General features: G+C 39.5%; 2 protein-coding genes across 8 annotated transcripts in view; both read right to left on the bottom strand.

The window, feature by feature from the left end:
* The window catches only part of nup214 (nucleoporin 214), a 33,042-nt gene extending 27,086 nt beyond the window's left edge, over window positions 1-5,956 (bottom strand). For all 4 annotated transcript variants that reach the window (XM_030742537.1, XM_030742540.1, XM_030742538.1 and 1 more), the window contains exons 1-10: window positions 5,794-5,956; window positions 4,864-5,059; window positions 4,558-4,712; window positions 4,204-4,402; window positions 4,046-4,116; window positions 3,895-3,958; window positions 3,554-3,657; window positions 1,232-1,338; window positions 997-1,063; window positions 449-572 (exon numbers count right to left, since the gene is read on the bottom strand). In XM_030742537.1, the coding sequence (XP_030598397.1) occupies window positions 449-572; window positions 997-1,063; window positions 1,232-1,338; window positions 3,554-3,657; window positions 3,895-3,958; window positions 4,046-4,116; window positions 4,204-4,402; window positions 4,558-4,712; window positions 4,864-5,059; window positions 5,794-5,835 (1,129 nt within the window). In that variant the 5' untranslated portion in view covers window positions 5,836-5,956. The remainder of the gene's footprint in view (window positions 1-448; window positions 573-996; window positions 1,064-1,231; window positions 1,339-3,553; window positions 3,658-3,894; window positions 3,959-4,045; window positions 4,117-4,203; window positions 4,403-4,557; window positions 4,713-4,863; window positions 5,060-5,793) is intronic.
* A 2,685-nt stretch (window positions 5,957-8,641) lies between these two features.
* The window catches only part of nacc2 (NACC family member 2), a 30,207-nt gene continuing 21,411 nt past the window's right edge, over window positions 8,642-17,437 (bottom strand). For 2 of the 4 annotated variants that reach the window (XM_030742674.1, XM_030742675.1), the window contains exons 2-7: window positions 16,734-16,915; window positions 15,867-16,631; window positions 14,171-14,347; window positions 12,713-12,818; window positions 12,392-12,489; window positions 11,703-12,305 (exon numbers count right to left, since the gene is read on the bottom strand). In XM_030742674.1, coding sequence (XP_030598534.1) covers window positions 11,773-12,305; window positions 12,392-12,489; window positions 12,713-12,818; window positions 14,171-14,347; window positions 15,867-16,631; window positions 16,734-16,845 — 1,791 coding nt within the window. In that variant the 5' untranslated portion in view covers window positions 16,846-16,915 and the 3' untranslated portion in view covers window positions 11,703-11,772. Of the gene's footprint in view, window positions 10,738-11,702; window positions 12,306-12,391; window positions 12,490-12,712; window positions 12,819-14,170; window positions 14,348-15,866; window positions 16,632-16,733; window positions 17,114-17,437 lie in introns of those variants that run through there. The other 2 variants (XM_030742678.1, XM_030742677.1) reach the window with 2 other exon arrangements.

The following is a 17,437-nucleotide window of genomic DNA, read 5'->3' as shown; positions in this document are numbered from 1 at the left end:
TCTGATATATTCTGAAATAACATGAACCCTAACCCTAGCCTAAAAGCCAAGTCCAGATAATGAGCTTGGAGAAATGATGTAATACATGAATGATAGCTCAGGGATAATTGTTAAAGCATCTGTTCCTTCTTTCATCATCTCTCACAGTGAGAGTGAGAATAACTCAGTAAGCCAACTGTTCTGTAGTTACAGCAATTAGTCCAAAAAAACAAGGTTGATTAAATTCAAATTAAGTGTGACAAAAGACATTTATCAACTGGTTACGAGACCTTTTTTTTTTTTTTTAAATCCATACTAAGAAAAGTATAGTTTTTGTTGTACTTTACTGGGCTCCTGAATATGGAGTAACTGATGACCATCTTTGAGCTCTGACTTTACAGAAGAGAAATTAATTTCTGCTCAGAGAAGTGAAGAGAGGAAATATATATACAAGGTCAAATTCACTCACTGATGTGGATTTCCTGCTGGCTGGTGTAGTCTATAGCTAAGCCAAGGGGCAAAGTGTCTTCATTTGTATCAGTCACGGGAAGCTCAGCCCTGCTTGAATCTTCCAGGAGCCAAAGTTCCCACATCTAAAAAGGGGTAAGAAACAGGCATGGTCATCACCATCTACAGACAGCAAGTTTTCAAACAAAATCTAATCAAAATCATGAGAATAAAATTGGTTTGTTTTTTTGTTCCCACTCATAATAATGAGCGTCAGAACTGAATGTCATCAGCTGCAGTTTTATTAACATTGTCTAACTCACTAAAATGCTGAAGCACTAATATAAATTTATTTACAAGGAAAATGTTCTGACTGAGCAGAAGTTGCTATAACAGTTATGTAATCCTCGATTTTTTTTGGAGCATTTCAAAATGGCATTTTACTTTTACTGAGTCGAAAAGCAGATGTAAAGAAAAACTCAATGAAAATACAGCCAGGACAACTTTCATTTATTAAAACATATGATATCTTCACACATAACACTTTCTGCTTTTTACTTGATCGGTTACCTTGTCGTCTTGTCTGGCGATGACGCTGACCTCAATGGAAGCTGCTGATGCTGCAAACACAAGGTCCCTGGATAAAAAGAAAGAATCAATGAGACAAAGCAAAGCTTTGCATTAATCTAACATGACCTTAACATTAAACAAAGACCAAAACTTTCAGAGCATAAACAATGCATTTTAGTTCAAAAGTAATCAGGCTTTTGGGTCACTGTTGTAGCAAACATTATAAATTACTTACCAGTCCTCTACATGACTGAGGAAGTAGTGGTGCTGACGCTCTGTGCAGCTGCCAAAAACAACCTCACCAAAGCTCAGAAACTTTGGCTCCACTTTCTCATCCTTTTTCTATAAAAAATAAAATGCATAGCTGAAAAGAGGCATACTTTAGGAACACTATAATTTATGTCAAAAATTCAAACTTCAGAAAAAGAACCCCACGATGCATATTATAATTTATGTGCATTAACTGCCAGCCAGTGACATCAAACTGTGCCTCAGAAGTTTTTTTGTTTTGTTTTTTTGGCTGAATCTGCTTTCTGTTAAATAGATTTGAGGGGGGGGGGGGGGGGGGGGGGGGGGGGGTTTCTGTATAAGCATACAGTATCCTTAGTACACAGACTGTAAAGCTGGATGATAAACGTACAGGTTTGAACTTTATAAATAAAACTGATTTGTCATTACAGTTTATACAGTACTGTGCAAGTCTTGAGGCACCCATGGAAATCTGCTGCAGCAATTTTTTGAAATCTCTGCAAATACAGCACATAAAATAAAAAACTTTTCCCTAGTCTTTGTGATCTAGTAATTTAATGACAAGATTGGGTGGTATCTATAGCAGGATAGCATTGGCACATAGAAAATTTGGGGTGGGGGAGGTATGTGCACTACTGAGTGCCCTTCTTTAAGCAGTCACTTGAAGGACATTCAAAGCTCTTCTTTGGATGTTGGTTGTCTTTTGTTACAATCTCTGTTAAGATGTCCCCACAGTGCCTCAATAATGCTGAGGTCCAGGGTCTGGAGAGGTCAATCCATGACTGATAGTGCTCTATAGGTGCCTTTTTTTCAATTCACACATCAGTATTTAGTGGCTTTACACACAAACAAAAAAAACATTCCTCTTAAAATGGTCAGATACGAGGACTGGACCAAAATGGCTGCTTGCTTGGAAGCAAAATATAAAGGAAATGAGGGGTGACTCAAGACTTTTGCACAGTAGTGTACGTATTAAAACAAAGCACAAATGCCCAGTTATGGTTAAAGCATTGGTCACTGTGCACACAGCTGTGATGTCATCAGAGCACCAGAACTATTTATAATCATACCTGAGGCAAGCCTAACTCCTAAACGACAATTGCCACTGCTCATTTGAAAAATAAATAATTATAATAATAAAAATCACAGAATTTTATTGGATTCTATGAATCCTAAACAGATTCATAGAAATAAACTTTTTTTTTCCCCCAATCTCTGTGTGTGTGCCATCTGGGAATCTATGCTCCTGCACAGATGCGTCATAAAAATGCCTCCACTGACCAAACTGCTTGCACTCTCATGCCTCCAACTTTGTTGCGCCAGATTACATAATTTGAGAGGTGCACGACGTGTGAACCACCACCAAAGCACTTCTCATGCCAGCAGTTGTGAAGTTTCTTTTGGTACTTGTTGCCAACAACGGCAAGCATGAGATATCTGTTAAATGTCAAAGCTTGGAAGAAAATATCTGAATTGTTGTTTTTTTTTTACTTTTCCTCTGTGGTCATTATCTCTGCACTGGAACATTTCTTCATGAATCCCTAAAAACCTGTATGAAGCTTTGGAGCCATAAAACATTAATAATGAACATTATCAATTTGCCACATCAAGTTGTGACAGAGTTCCCTGGATCATTTTGTTTCACTGTTGCTTCACATCATTCTGGGATGATGTGAATATTTCTGAGCAAACACACATTGAAAACAATCTTTAAAACCTGCCGAGCAATATTTTTATACATCAAATTAAAAAATATAAATTATTTCTAAATAGCAATAGGACTAAATCTTTACAATCTGAACCTTGACATCTTTTCCACTGACTTCACAATCATAGGTCTATAATTAATGTGCTGGATCCATGTGTTCAACTACGGTTGCTGTGACTTGCAGTTTGTCACAGCCAGGTTAAGATAAATAAATATATTTTAAAATTTATGTGACACAAGTTAGAAAGCCAAGAAAGAAAAAATTCAAGTAGGGTAAAAGATGACTGAGTGGACAATAAATGAATAAAATGTAACAGTGTTAACATTTTAACTCCTTTCTCCATATCTGAGCTCCCGTGATGATTTTTTTCCCCAGTACCCGTGAACGTTCCTAATTCAGAGTGAACGTACTTTGAGCTGACTGATTTAACTCTGATCAGCTGTTTTCTGAAACACCAAACTCTCAGCTTCACCATCTCTAGTTTAATCAACTCGGAGTTTAAGGTTTGACTCAGAGTCTGTTAAACCTGCTTTTGGGATCAGACCCCAGACAAAAATCCATATTTGTTTAAGTTGACTACCGATGTCTGGCATACTTACAGGGAGTGAGATCAACACTAGCTCAGGAGGGGTCTCAAGTGAGCCATCTCCAGCAGCATATGCCACTGCAAACACATAGGTTTTCAGCCACAGTACATCCAGAGCTGTGAGACACAATGGGAAATAGAGATATTGGCCACAGATGAAATTTGAACATCGTCAAGACAGCAGGACTCAGGTCCTCCTATTCCCATAGGTGTCATTTTAATATTTCATTCCCATGAAATATTTTTATGACTCACTGCAGTCTCTTACTAATCTATCACCAACAGCATGATTAACTTAGTGTACGGACAGTCTTCAGATTTATTTTTTATATACACAGGCGTGGTTCACCTTACCTTTGACGGGATCACCAATGGTGAAGAACTGTGGGCATGGGATGACTTTCTTTTCCTCTAGTCCCTTTTGAAGAGAAAAATCAGTTCCTGTAGCTTTCAAAGACTGTTGAGCATTTTAGCTTCAATTCAAAAATAATTTATGCTCACTTACTGGTGTATACTGTGTGACTGTGCCATCCATTTTTCCAGCAGCAACTTGCTTTCCTTTTGGGCTCCAGCAAACTGTGGCAAACAAAGCAAGCAAACTGAGCCACATCAGAGATATGAGCTGCAGGTAAGTTCAGCAATCATGTTAACAGAGTCACTCACTGCAGGTGATTCCACTTGAAGGAGGCAGCATGGCCTGCACCTTGGCACTGTCAGTAACATCCAAAATCAGCATACTGCCATCAGAAAGGCAAGCAGACAACACGGATGCCTGAGCAGGATTCCACTTCAGGTCCTGCACTAAGACGTCAGATGCTACAGCTGGCTGGTGGGATGCAAACGGTAGCTTCTGTGGTCTTCCCTGGAACAGCAAAGGAATACAAATGAAAACAAAAATCAGAGCGCAATCACGAAATTTAGCAGACAAGGTGAAATTTGTTAGCAGGACACCCGAGCAAGACACATTATGATGTTTGTTTGTGTTAGCACATTAAGTGGACTGACTGAAATAACTACCTTGTTCATGAATGTACGGACATCATAGAATGTGAGCGACAAACCAGCCTCATCAGACATGCCACACACTGACAGTGTGAGCTCATCACAACTGAGAGCCAAATGGTGCAGAACCAGTTCCACGGTCACCTCAGCCAGTGCTGGTATCCCTTTGACTAGAACAGAAAGTAAGATTATAGTCGAAAGTGAAATAGTAAAATTATTTATTATACAAAAAAAGGTGGGTCACCAGTCACTAATATGACAATATGGTGCAACAATGAAAGGATAAAAACACACTCCAAACATCTACAGTCATATTCATACCTATTTCGTTGGAGTTGCCATCTGCTTTGTCAGCAGCCAAAATATCTCGAGTTAAGTACACCTTGAATGTTCTGTCAAGCCCCACAAAAGTTAAACCATATTTATTTGAGACGGTAAGAAGGCTGGATCTGTCTTTTGGCAAATCTTCAGCAGGCTCAAACACTCTGGTTTTCTTCATCTGACGAAACTGAAAATCCTGAAATACATAAATAAATACAAAACACTTTTACTTCATAGTGGCCGTTTATGAACCACTAACAATCTGTGGTTCTGGTTAGGTAGACGCAAACACTACGTCTTCAAGACAGAATAATATACTGTAAATAAACACGGTTAACAACATATTTGGTGAGCCTGAGGCGTGAAACATAAAAGAAATGCTTGTTTTCAGCTCGACGCGTGACAATACAGATAGCTAAAAATCCATCTAACACAGTTGAAATACTGATTTTATGATTAGCAATATGCTAACATGCTATCATGTCATGTTAGCTATCGATGCAGGACATTTAGTGATATTATAGCACTAAATAAAATTAAAAAAACAAAACAAAACAAAACAACAGCAACACCAACATGTATCACATAATTTTACAAATACAAGATGAGCTGGTCTAAGCCATCTAACATGGGGTGTTTAACTTATCTATCTACGGTGCTAGCGTAGCGTGCTAGAAAGTGGCATCAATACAAGTGCTGTAATAACTTTGAATTACAGGCCTTTTAAACCGTTTTAAAAGTCTTTGCTGTTTTATTGTATCAAAGCAGTTATTACACTTCAGTAAATACCTTAGGGATAAGGTTACCTAAAGCAAAAAACATAACCCACGACCAGCTAGCCAGCTAGCTAAGCTAGCCACAACATTGAAGATGAATTGAAAAGGTAACTTAGACATGCTAACCTGCCAAGTAAATTTAACAGAAACATACCTTCATTTCCCTCTCAGGAGGGTTGTCCGCGTCGTCACTCATAGTGAATTTAAATTTTTTTTTTCTACAGAGCTCTTGTATTCGTTTATTCCTTGCTCGTGTGTACCTGAGACAAAGTTTTGTTTAGCTACATCAGGACCGCTAAACACACGCCGCGGAAATAAAAAACTACCAGGACGACGAGTAGATACCAGAGCAGCATGAGAAGGCAGCTCGATGCGGTATTCTCAGCTCATAGTGTCGAGCATGTTCCAGAGTTTATATATATATATATATATATATATATATATATATAGAGAGAGAGAGAGAGAGATAGATATAGGTATAGATATAGATATAGATATACAGATATAGATATGGACACACACACACACTGACACATATTTGAAAAGCACACAAATGTGTCCCATCCCAGTTTGCCTGATCTGATCCGAGCTTCTTGAATCGATCAAGGAGTTAGGAATCACGATTTTTTCATGCATCATATCTTCAAAAAGAAATGTTGCAAATATTCAAACTCTGTTAAATCTGCTCCTCCATGAAATAAAATTGGCTGTATAATGTGTGTTCATCTTTGAAGGAATTCCAGTGCCTCATCCAGCAAAATTTAACACCATTTTTAATGACACAAGCATTTCACAGCTCAGTGGCACAGACAGTGAGAATTATTATTTTCACTATCTGGTCTTCTTTCTGCTGGAATCTCATTACTTACATGTTTGCAGTTATGCAGATCTACAATACACTGCAAGTTGCAAGAATATTTCAAGTGTATCCTCAACACTAGTTGGATTTCTAGAGGCAGCCAAGCAAATGCAAAGAGAGACAAAAGACGGTATAAGGTGAAGTAAGGACTTTTATTAGAAAGCAGATTTTTCTGTATTGCATTTAAAGAAATTGGGTACTCTTGGTGATGGCAAATATGATGGGAATGAAAGGTAGATTACATCAAAAGTGGCAACTTGCATTTCTGTTGTATATATTATTGATGCTTGAGTAAGAAGGCGCATAAACATTGAAACATTTTTTTTTTCATTTGAAACATAAAGCAGTATTGACACTGAAAATGTCCCATCCCAGTTTGTCTGATCCAAGCCCTGCTGATAGTGAAGAACATTACCATGATCAGTGAAGGGTTGTTGTCCATCAAAGGGTTATCAATAAACCCAGGCTTAGGACCACATTCGGACCATGCTTACCAGAGCATGACAGATATGGTCCATGTCAACATGGGGACAGCTCTGTTTGCAAAGCACCAAAGTATGACTCAGTCCTTGTTGTAAAGACATACACTTATAACCAAGAAGGCTGGAGTTCACATCACCGTGTCCCTCCACTCTGGAAAGGAAGCTAGCACAGACCGAAGCAAGCTGGAGAAAGACAAAGCAAACAGCAAGAGCACATAGCAAGTCATATCATATCTCCCATAGTGCACTTTGGGTCTCATCCCTATTCTGATTGTCAGCGCTCTGAACACATGGCTTTAAAAGTTGCATTTACCCCCTCATTTGCCTAACCCCTGGTTCCTCTCTGTATTTTTCCTCTCACTTTTCTAAGTAGTTCTAAAGTGCTGGCGTCGTGTACACATAAATACACATACAAACCTTCAGTGCATTTTCTGTGTGCTGAACTGTGAACACACTAAACTGTGTACTTGGTCTCTGTATTCCACTTTTCATCACTACTTTGCTGTCATTACTACAAGAAATGTAACTTTATGCAAACATTCAAAGAAAGGCCAGGTTGTATAATAAAAATACAGCCCTGCTCACCACAGGACACCTCAATCTTTGTTTACTAACAGTGACAACAGTTATTCAGCATAAAATACACGGTGCATAAAGATCAGAGGTTTCATTGGGTTACTGTGAGTGTCTGAATGGCATGCATTTTATGATACAAGTATCTCTTTGCATATAAATGTATTGTTTTTAATAGATGAACCAGTTACTGCAACAAAAACTACTGTGTCCGTGTATGTGAGTGTGTGTGTGGGGGTGGGGCAAAGCTAGATGCAAAGTAAGGAGGAATTTATTTGCAACAAAATATTTTTCCAAAATACCCTCTTTTCAATAATCATCCAAGGAAACAAGTTTGACACAAGTGAGAAACATGTCAAATACATAACATAGACATAATAGGACTTTCTCTTTTAGCCACTTCAAATAGAGCTCATCTTCCCAAGGGTTAGCCATGACATTCTCTGGAAACTTCTCCGTTTATAGTGCAACATCGTTCATTTACCCTGCACAAGAAAAAGAACAGACCCTAAGCAGTCTTGAAGGATTAATATTTTTTTGATGGCTTTGTTTTGCAGTGGAGCAGAAAAAGGGAACAAGCTGGTCAAAACAGATACTTAATGAGGAAATTGTGTTTAAAGAAAGAAAAGGAAAAAAAAGCCTCACCATAAATGCGTAAATCAATTGTTGAGCAGCTTTGACTAGAATCAGTATTATATATTATTTCATTTTTTTAAGGCTGTACCACCAAATTCTTTAAGAGCTGTGCTGTAACTATGTAATACTGGGCTGGTGATCTAACATGATGCAAAACATAAAGTAAGAAAAAAGGTGAATAGATTATTATATTACTAAATGTGATATTAATGTAATTTACAATATGAAATTATTATAAAAATTAAATAATTCGGATTTTTTAAACTTGAAAATGGGAAAAACATGCTGTTATCTGTATTCCATGACATACACACACACACACACACACACACACACACATATATATATATATATATATATATATATATATATATATATATATATATATATATATATATATATATATATATATATATATATATATATATATATATAAACTTTTTTTTTTTTTAGGTCTGATTTGCTTCTGAACACAAAGTAATGGCACGCATCCACACCCACACATTCACAGTCTAAGGCACTGCTCCACCACCCCTTTAATACTACAGTGGAACATATCCATGTTTCCCACCCATTATTATTTACTGCTTTATTTTAACTGCAGCTGAGCTCGTATTCCCCATATATTTTTAGTAGCTATGCGAGAGTCAGCCTCTATTCAAAAAGATCAAAAGCAAAGATTTATTTTATATGAAAATACAAAGAAATATTAAATACAATGTATCTTACACTCACTGTTCAGTTTAGCAACTGAGTACAAAGGTTTTATTCTTTTTTTCTTTAAGCTATAACAGATATTTTGTATATTTTCCAAAATATAGGCTACACATATCCATTTTTCAAATCTGTTACTTTGATTGGCGTAACCAGAAGTGATCAGACATTAAGTGGCTCATGTAGACAACTGAATATTTTCATTTTCCTGCAAGAAAACCTTCAGAAAAAAAAAGAAAAAAAAAGAAAAATGATATTAAGATACAGTTTGTTAAATCTCAAGTTAAAAAAGCTAAAATAAAGAACAGAGTAAAAAAAAAGCCTGCACTGTATTTGAACGTTGCTCTGTTTTGCACATAACAGGGAAAAAAGCTCCCTGATGTTCACTACACTGGAAGACCTATTCGCAGTTTTTTTTTTCTTTTTTTTAAAAATCACTACATCAATAAAGCTTTAGGTTGGAACATCACCCAGCCTCACAGTCATATTAATTTTATATTATGGCCTATTTTGAAGAATGCAATTGAATCATATAACAAAGAGAGAGATTCAATATTTTACTATACTCAGTCAAAGCTTGGACCCTCACCAAAGCAGTGCTACAGATTACATTCATCCAGCCATCATGTCAGCCATTCTGTCACAGTCCTGTTTCATCTATGGCAGATCGCATTTATTCCTAAAGAAAATAAACACGCTGCAAATCTCAATAATACGACCTAGTGCAATTATAACCCTGTTTCTTGTGCAGGGCCATCTTAAAGCTTCCCCTAAAGACCCCGAAACAAGAGCACAGACAGAGAATAATCTGGCCCAGCCTTTGAAGTGGCACAGCATATATTCAGAGAATATATAAGTTCTTAATTTAAGCTACAACATTGTATAGCAGAAAACCACTTTACACAAAGTTTCCCAAATGTCGGTGGCTTAAAAATAACGCTCCGCTCGCTCAGTTAAACGAATGGTCTCTTCTGTGCTTTCATTGCTGATAGGGAAATGCAATCAGATAAAGGGAAGAGCTGTATGCATGAAACAATAAAGAAAGGCTGCTCGGCCTGCGTAGGCATCGAGCGTGAAAACAGATATTAAAAATAAGAAAACGGGTATGACGAATGCAGGTTAAAAGTCCCTGTCTGACTTTGCTTCTCTCGCCCCTTTCCAAAATGTCGAAACAGTCGTTGTCAGAAAGACTCGTTTCAGGTGCTGTTGTTGTTACAGTCTCTCATGAAAGGTCCACTTTACCTCCTCAGCTTCTCGGCCTTTTACCTTCTTGAGTGCAAATGCAAATAAGCCAGCATAAATTGCTCTTATAAGTTTGATTCAATAATTTACCCACCCGCCCCCAAAAAACAAACAAACAGTAAAACAAACAAACACACACACAGGTAGGAAGCAGGACTGTGTAGTATTGGTGCATATCACACCACCACCACCACCACCACCACATCAAGGTGGAACAGTGCTTCTCTCTCACATGCTTTCTTTTACCGCCCAGTGTAGTGCACTTCTTACTACTCCATATATCCAGTCTCCTCTGCTCATGGGCACGGCACACTCCTTAGTTTAAAAAAAAAATAAAATAAAATAAAACAAAACAAAAAAAACAGAAAGTCCATCTGATATTGTGTAAATCCTGGGTCACACCCTGATCAGTTCTAACATGTGTCAGACTGAGGTCAGATCCAGTGAGAAACGGAGAAAGTCCTTTTGCGCATTAACAGCATATCTCGAGGCAACAGTAGCTGTTATCTTATTTAGATGCAGGTTTGTGGCTTTGTTGCTGTTTTTCAGTAATTCTTTGTATCCACTGTTTGTATTAACGCATGCAAGCTTGGATTTTTAGTGCATGTTCTTCGTCCAAGTCTCTCTCTGTATCTCCAGAACAGAATGGCGTGATCTAAAAGGTCTTTGTTTTTTTTTTTGTTTTTTTCTTCTTCCAAAGTTAAAAAGCACTGTTTTTAGACCATGTATTTTGAATACACTGGTGCAGATATTCAAGGCTATTATCCATAGTTTAGGAAATATGCGTATCTGTATGCATGTGTGGTTGGGAGGAGTGGTCTGGAGCAGACACAGGCATCACATTGACAATCTAATTCAATATGTCATGGGCAAATATGCGTGAAAAAACAACTCCATGTGATAGAGTTGTTTTCAGATTGCGGACCCTGGACATGACTGTTTTATCTTTCTTTTTCAAATCACACAAACTGATTTAACAGGGAGGAAAATAGTTTTGTTTAATGTTGCTAATACAGTGCATGGCCTTAAATTGCAAAACCATCAAGGTTATACATTCATACATATTTATTATACAGTAATGTAACATGAAGTGGTCAACATTGCTCTTTCCAGATTTGTTTTCCCCAAGGTTACATGGGTTAGTTTCTGATGCAGCTTTCCAAGAAAATGGAATCAGTTTGCAAATCAGTGTACACACCAGCAAAGCAGCTGTTGCTTTAGTATTGCGCTTGAATGATGAATCATTACAGCCATTTGTTCTGCTACCAGGCCTTTGTAATAATGTTGCGGATGCCAAAACACTGAGTACATACTGAGTATACTAAGAAAGGGGTGGAGCAGAAAGGGTTGACTTTTTCAAAGTGCTAATGCCATGCCTGTGTCTACTTCTAAGAACACTGTTCTACTTCCACTAGCAGTAATTATGGGAACACACAAGCACACGTGTGCGCATGCATGTGCGACAAATTCCTGTATTATAAGATCAGTGAGTGTAGCTTCTTGTGCTGAAAAATTCCCGTTGAGGAAGCACAGAGGAGAAGGAAGAGTGGTGGATGAGATGGTGAAAAAGAGCAAGCAAAAGAAAATGCTGTGATTTCACAATGTAAGAGACAGCCTAAAAGGACATTCACTGTCCGTTCACCCTCACACCTTGTCCAAAATTTTCCACTTCCTGCTCAGGCGGTGTGTCGCCACAGTTGCCTGCCTCAGCTCCTGGGATCAAAGCTGGAGGCCTCAGTGACCCATCTACACTCTCTAACCTAGCTTCATCCTCATCTTCTTCCTGTTCCTCTTGTACTACTCCTTCACCTTCATCTTCAGCTTCTGCTCCAGCCACCCCAGACCCGGGGCTGCCTTCTGCCAGGGGTGGGTGAGTCCTGAGAGGGTCCTTACGATCAGGATACAACCTTTGCTCTAAGGTCTTGAAGTCGGCCTCGAAAGGGAGGGGTAACCCTGACTGAGGGGCACCCAGTGCCAGACCCAGACCCATAGCAGCACTCATGCCCATTCCTGCACGGTACACATCCATGCCATCAGGCAACATGGACTTAATCTTGGGCAACCATCGCTTGCGGACCCGCCTCGCGTTTGTGCACATGTCAGCAGCAATCACATTCATTTCACTCTCCTTGAAGTTAGGGTTGAAATTTTGACAGTAGACTGGAAAAAAGAAAGAATACAGCAAAGGTCAGTGAAACTTCCATCACTTCTATCAAGTATAAGATAATCTGGACAAAAAAACCTACGTTTGACAGCGTTGAGGACCCTGCTGTCCAGGGGTTTCCTACTGGGATCACTAGTAGAAGAACGGATACCTGTCCCACAGCTATTGGCTAAAGTGTTTCTGCAGGGATACAAAGTCAACACCAGGGGGCAGAGTCAGCAACATGCACATACAGTAGATAAACATGGGAGCACACACAACCGCATTGCACAACATGGCCACAGATGGAGTGTGAAAGTTGGTTTGTGACAACAGCAGTAGTGTTGAAATCATACACAGAAGTCAAATCTAAGAGTCTAATCCTTAAACAGTTTATTTCTTATTTGTGCGTTTTCATACTCACCTGTCAAAGAATGTGGCTAAGAGACGGCGGAGCAAGACTTTGTGTTTGATACCAGCACACAGATGACAATTCATCAGTTGGCCTCGAGTCATAAATACTTGTGTGCCTGTGTTGGAAAAAAAAAAAACCCCAAAACAAAACAAAAAGAATCTGTGAAACATGCTCACACTAGAGCCAACTTCTTTGTCTTAGAAGGCCCTCCTCTCTTTGTCCCAATTACCGGTTCACTTTGTAGTCTTTTCTACATTTGAAGTCCACATTCAAGGAGATCTTTAATGACTTAACCAAAATGGAATCAGAAATTAGGAGAGGAACAGAAGGTGACAAAAGCAGCACGCGATTAAATTGTTTGATTTCGCTTTCTTTCCAACATCATCTCTTCCACATTCATACATGAACTCTTATACCACTCAAGTTTTAGATTATTCACCGCGACTTGCACGTACTCCTGTTATTGTGTTCAGCTGTCTGTAAATTACGCTGGGAAGCACTCAGACTTTAGTCTTTTGTCAGGAAAGATTCGGTACCGAATTGATATAACATTTTCTGCCATGTTCTATTGTGGAATTTGTATTACCTACATGGTGAGTTGTACCTGTTCTCTTTGAAAGTCTCTGGTCTGATTGCCAAAAGCGTAATGTGGCAGCCAGACCAAAGAGTTCAATTTTTGTCTTATCATACCAAAAAAGTATTTTCCCTCATACTCTCAGAGCTCTGTAAGGGCCATTTGGCAAACTCCCGGCAGGCAGTCATATGCTTTTTACTCCAGAGTGACTTCTGTCTAGCTACTCTTCCATAAGGATTGATGATAACTGCAGAGATGGTTGGATGGGTGCAGAGATGGTCCTTCTGTCTCAGCCTTAAATCTCTGTAAAGAAACTTGCAGCTTTATTTTATTACTTTCAGCTAGACTGACAGAGATGTGGCGCTGGCCTCCTGACCGTCTCTTGACCTGGGTTTAACATGGGTCAGACAATGCTTTTGTGAAAAGCCTTTTAATTAGGAATATGAATTCAATTAAATGGTACTGAGTTGTAAACATAATTTAACCAAACTGCCTTAATCAAATTCTTTAGCACTTACGTATAGTCAAGTCGCTGTGAATGAGCAGTAATTCTCTGGCAGTAGTCTCATATTGGACAAAGAGGACTGATTACATGCAGTTGATCATTATTTTCACTATGAATAAAGGTCACACGGCTGGGGGGGTAAATTATCTAATGGATGGTGTTCTTTGCCCAGCTCCATGAAAAATTTTGGGAACTGTAAACTTGACAATGAGCCCTCTATTGAATTTATGACTTTAAATTCATGTAGTTAAATGTATTTTTAAATTGAATTTTAACACCTTCCAAACTCATCGCCTATGTAAGTGAATCTCTGGGAATTACTGCATGGCGAAATGTTGGCTTCTAAATGTGTTGTGAGTGGACTCGTTATTGCTTTGTGTGTGCCTACCAGCTACTAGTTCCAGCTTCTCTCCAGGGTCCCCCTCAGTGTAGAGCTTAGGATGGCACCGGTAGCCTATCTGGCTTATGAGGCTTGCAGGCAACGCCACAAGGTCCCTGCGGATCAGCACGCAGTTGCGGTTCTCCAAGGACAAGGGCAATGATGCCATCTCCGGCTTGTCTTGGACTAATGAAAGAGACGAAGAACAGAAAGATTTTAGGATAAGAAAAAGAAGTTTATTTAAAAACAGACATATAAAAATGCACACATATCCATCAATTTATCGGAATAAAAGAATCCTAAACAAAATGATTGTCCATGCCTACCCTTGTGTATCCTCACCAAAATAGAAGCTATAATTAGTAAAGCAGGTTGGGGTAATCTCATAGAAGTTTGTTGTGTTTCATAAATGTTTTAGAGCATTGCAGATGCATCCTAGATAAGTCATGGTGCAGCATCAGCATCTTTAGTTTTGGAGGGGGGGACATATCCAAAGCTGAGTATTGGGTTCTAACTCACAAAATGTTTTCCTCTAAACCTCTAAGATAACTTGTGAGTGTGCACACATGCACGCTTCTCCTGCACACGCACGCACAGAATAGAAGAAATTTATCCATTAATTGCCAGACACACATGCACATGGCGAAAGGTGTAGATTAATCCATTTGTATGTGCACAGCTACACACACACACACACACACACACACACACACACACACACACACACACACACACACACACACACACACACACACACACACACACACAGAGGAAAGATGTGCATGGTTCTCAAATATCCTACAATGTCACCCTGGGGTGCTCTGACTGATTGCAGATAGAGTGGATTTTATAAATATGTGAAACCCTAGAATTTGACAAACCTGCCTTTGAGCTGCAGGATGTGAAGAATGAAGGAGCGTGGAGTGTGTGTGTGTATACATTTATGAGTTTATGACTATCCATAGGTACCCTGTCTGTGTGTTTATGTGAATGCAAACCATTTACGCCTGCATGAAAATCTACACCAGTGCAAAACTGTGGCAGAAAGCCATAATAGAAAAGCAGTATGGTCTGGCTGGTGTAGCTGTGATAAGGAACATGTTGTTGGTCACGATGCACTTCAATCATAACTCCATAAAGCTATCTTTAAGCTGAGAGAACCCCCACACACACACAGACTGGAGGCACAACATCCTGCTTTTGAAAGATGCGCAGGACACATGATGCATAAAAGATTAAATAAGGTAACTGGGATGAAATGAATGTGCATCCGGTTTTTTTTTTGGGGGGGGGTTTTTTGGCACAACACGTAACACATAAGAGCTCTGGATAAACCCTACATTTATAGTTTCTCCAAGTCACCCTGAGTTTTACTTTTAGATTGATATCAAATGAGTTTCTTCCACGTGAGCCAAGGGCAGTTGAGAAAGTAATGCACCAAATCAGATTTTACATGACTAGAAATTTAAAGTTTCCATTGAAACTTTATCAAAGTCCTGAACTTGGAAAGTACTTGCTTTAAGCGTGAAGTGCTGTGAAATCCTTGACTCTGCTTTAAGCTAAAAATTTTGCATTTGTTACTGACTTTTACAGACAAATTTTTAATAGCATAGCTACGTATGGCAGGCCACTGGTGTTTCATACACTCCTAAGCATTGTCAATACCTCACAAGGACATTAAAGAAACATATAACACAATACTCACTCCCATAGGGGTTGGCTGAACGTCCATAGAGATGACTATAGGCCTCCTCTGCAATCCCATCGTAGGGTTCTTCTTCAAACTCCTCATCCTCGTTCTGGTAGGATGTGGGACTGTCAGTGGTGGGCAGACTGGATGCTCCAGGACTAGACCTGTCACCTCCTGCTCCTCCTCCTCCAGCTCCACCACTAGACCCCTGAAGGTTGAAAGGAGGCATACCAGGGATAGGGGTCCCTCCAGCTGTTGTGTAGAACAGTGAGCCGGCCCTCGCCAGTCGACTCCCCAACTCTGAAGATGAAGTCTTACTTGGTGTTGAAGGTACTGTCAGGGGTGTTGGCTCACCCCCTTCTAGTTTGATCTTACGTTGCGGTATGAGCAGAGACGAAGACCAGCCCGGGGTTCCCAAAAGGGCAGCCACTGCTAGGCCGTTACCATTATTACAAGGACTCTGTGGCTCAGATCCCGTTTCTTCTAAGGACCCTGTTGTCTGTGAGTCACAGTGAGGTGAGTTTGCCTTAAACATTAGGTCCATGCCTCTTTCAACTATATGTTGAATTTGGAGGTAGCCAGCTGTGTACATGACCACCAGCTGTTCACTAGCTGCCATTGTTAGCTTCCCTGTGTAGCAGAAAGTGAGGATCTGCTCAAAGCAAGCAGGTGTGACTGAGGAAGGCAACTCAAACTGGGTCTTGGTGGAGCTGCTGAAGAGGTCACGAAAGTAGAGGCTGCTGGCGGCCAAAACAGCCCGGTGGGCTTTGAAAGCCTGACCTGGTTGAGAAAAACAAGTCAAGAATATTGGTGAAAATGTTAGTGCTGTGTTAAAGTTCTGTGATTAATATAGCAATAATAAGATATTTTCTGCTAACCAACCTTTAACCAGTATGGATACATCACAGTAGTGTCCCAGCAGGCGCTGCTCATTAAGGGAGCCCAGAACTGTAGCTCCAAAGTTTGGGATCTCCACATGGAGCAGCTGGGACATGATGGCCACAGAGTGGAAGGAAGATGGGGCTTCAGATATTCACTGCAGACTCTGCCACTGAGAGAGGCATCTGTAATAACAAAGTGAAACAAAAAAAATGTATGGCAAATGCGCCGAAGAAGGAAAACACACTGACAAATGGAAGAGCAAAAAAGAAAACGTGTGAAAGATGAAAAGACATGCCAGAGGGAGGTAGAGGGGTGAGAACAGAAAAACTGAGAGGGTCTTAGAAAAAGCAAAGAGTAAGAATGAAAATAGAGTTGAGATGAAGTGAGAAAGCGAATGCAGTTGAGGGAGAAGTGAGAGGTGTGCGAAAGAAAGATGGATATGCAGAGATAGTGGGTGAGAGAGTTGAGGCAGGAGAGAAAAAGGAGGAGTCAAGTCACTCCACAGAGAAAGAAAAAAAAAACCAACACAATGCTGTGCCTACAGTGCATAGAAGGTTGTGAAATACCTTAAGGCTATGTTGTTTTACATTACTTAAATTCCAAGAATCTTGTACCCATTCCACTTATCACACTTAATGCATCCAGACCAATTTACCCACAGCACGGACTTTGACAGCCTGTATGGCTTAACTTTTCTCAGAAAA

Source organism: Archocentrus centrarchus, chromosome 12 (genome assembly GCF_007364275.1).
Source record: "Archocentrus centrarchus isolate MPI-CPG fArcCen1 chromosome 12, fArcCen1, whole genome shotgun sequence".
NCBI lineage: Eukaryota > Metazoa > Chordata > Actinopteri > Cichliformes > Cichlidae > Archocentrus > Archocentrus centrarchus.
The sequence above is the reverse complement of the archived record's forward strand: the minus strand, read 5'-3'. Positions and strand labels throughout refer to the sequence as shown.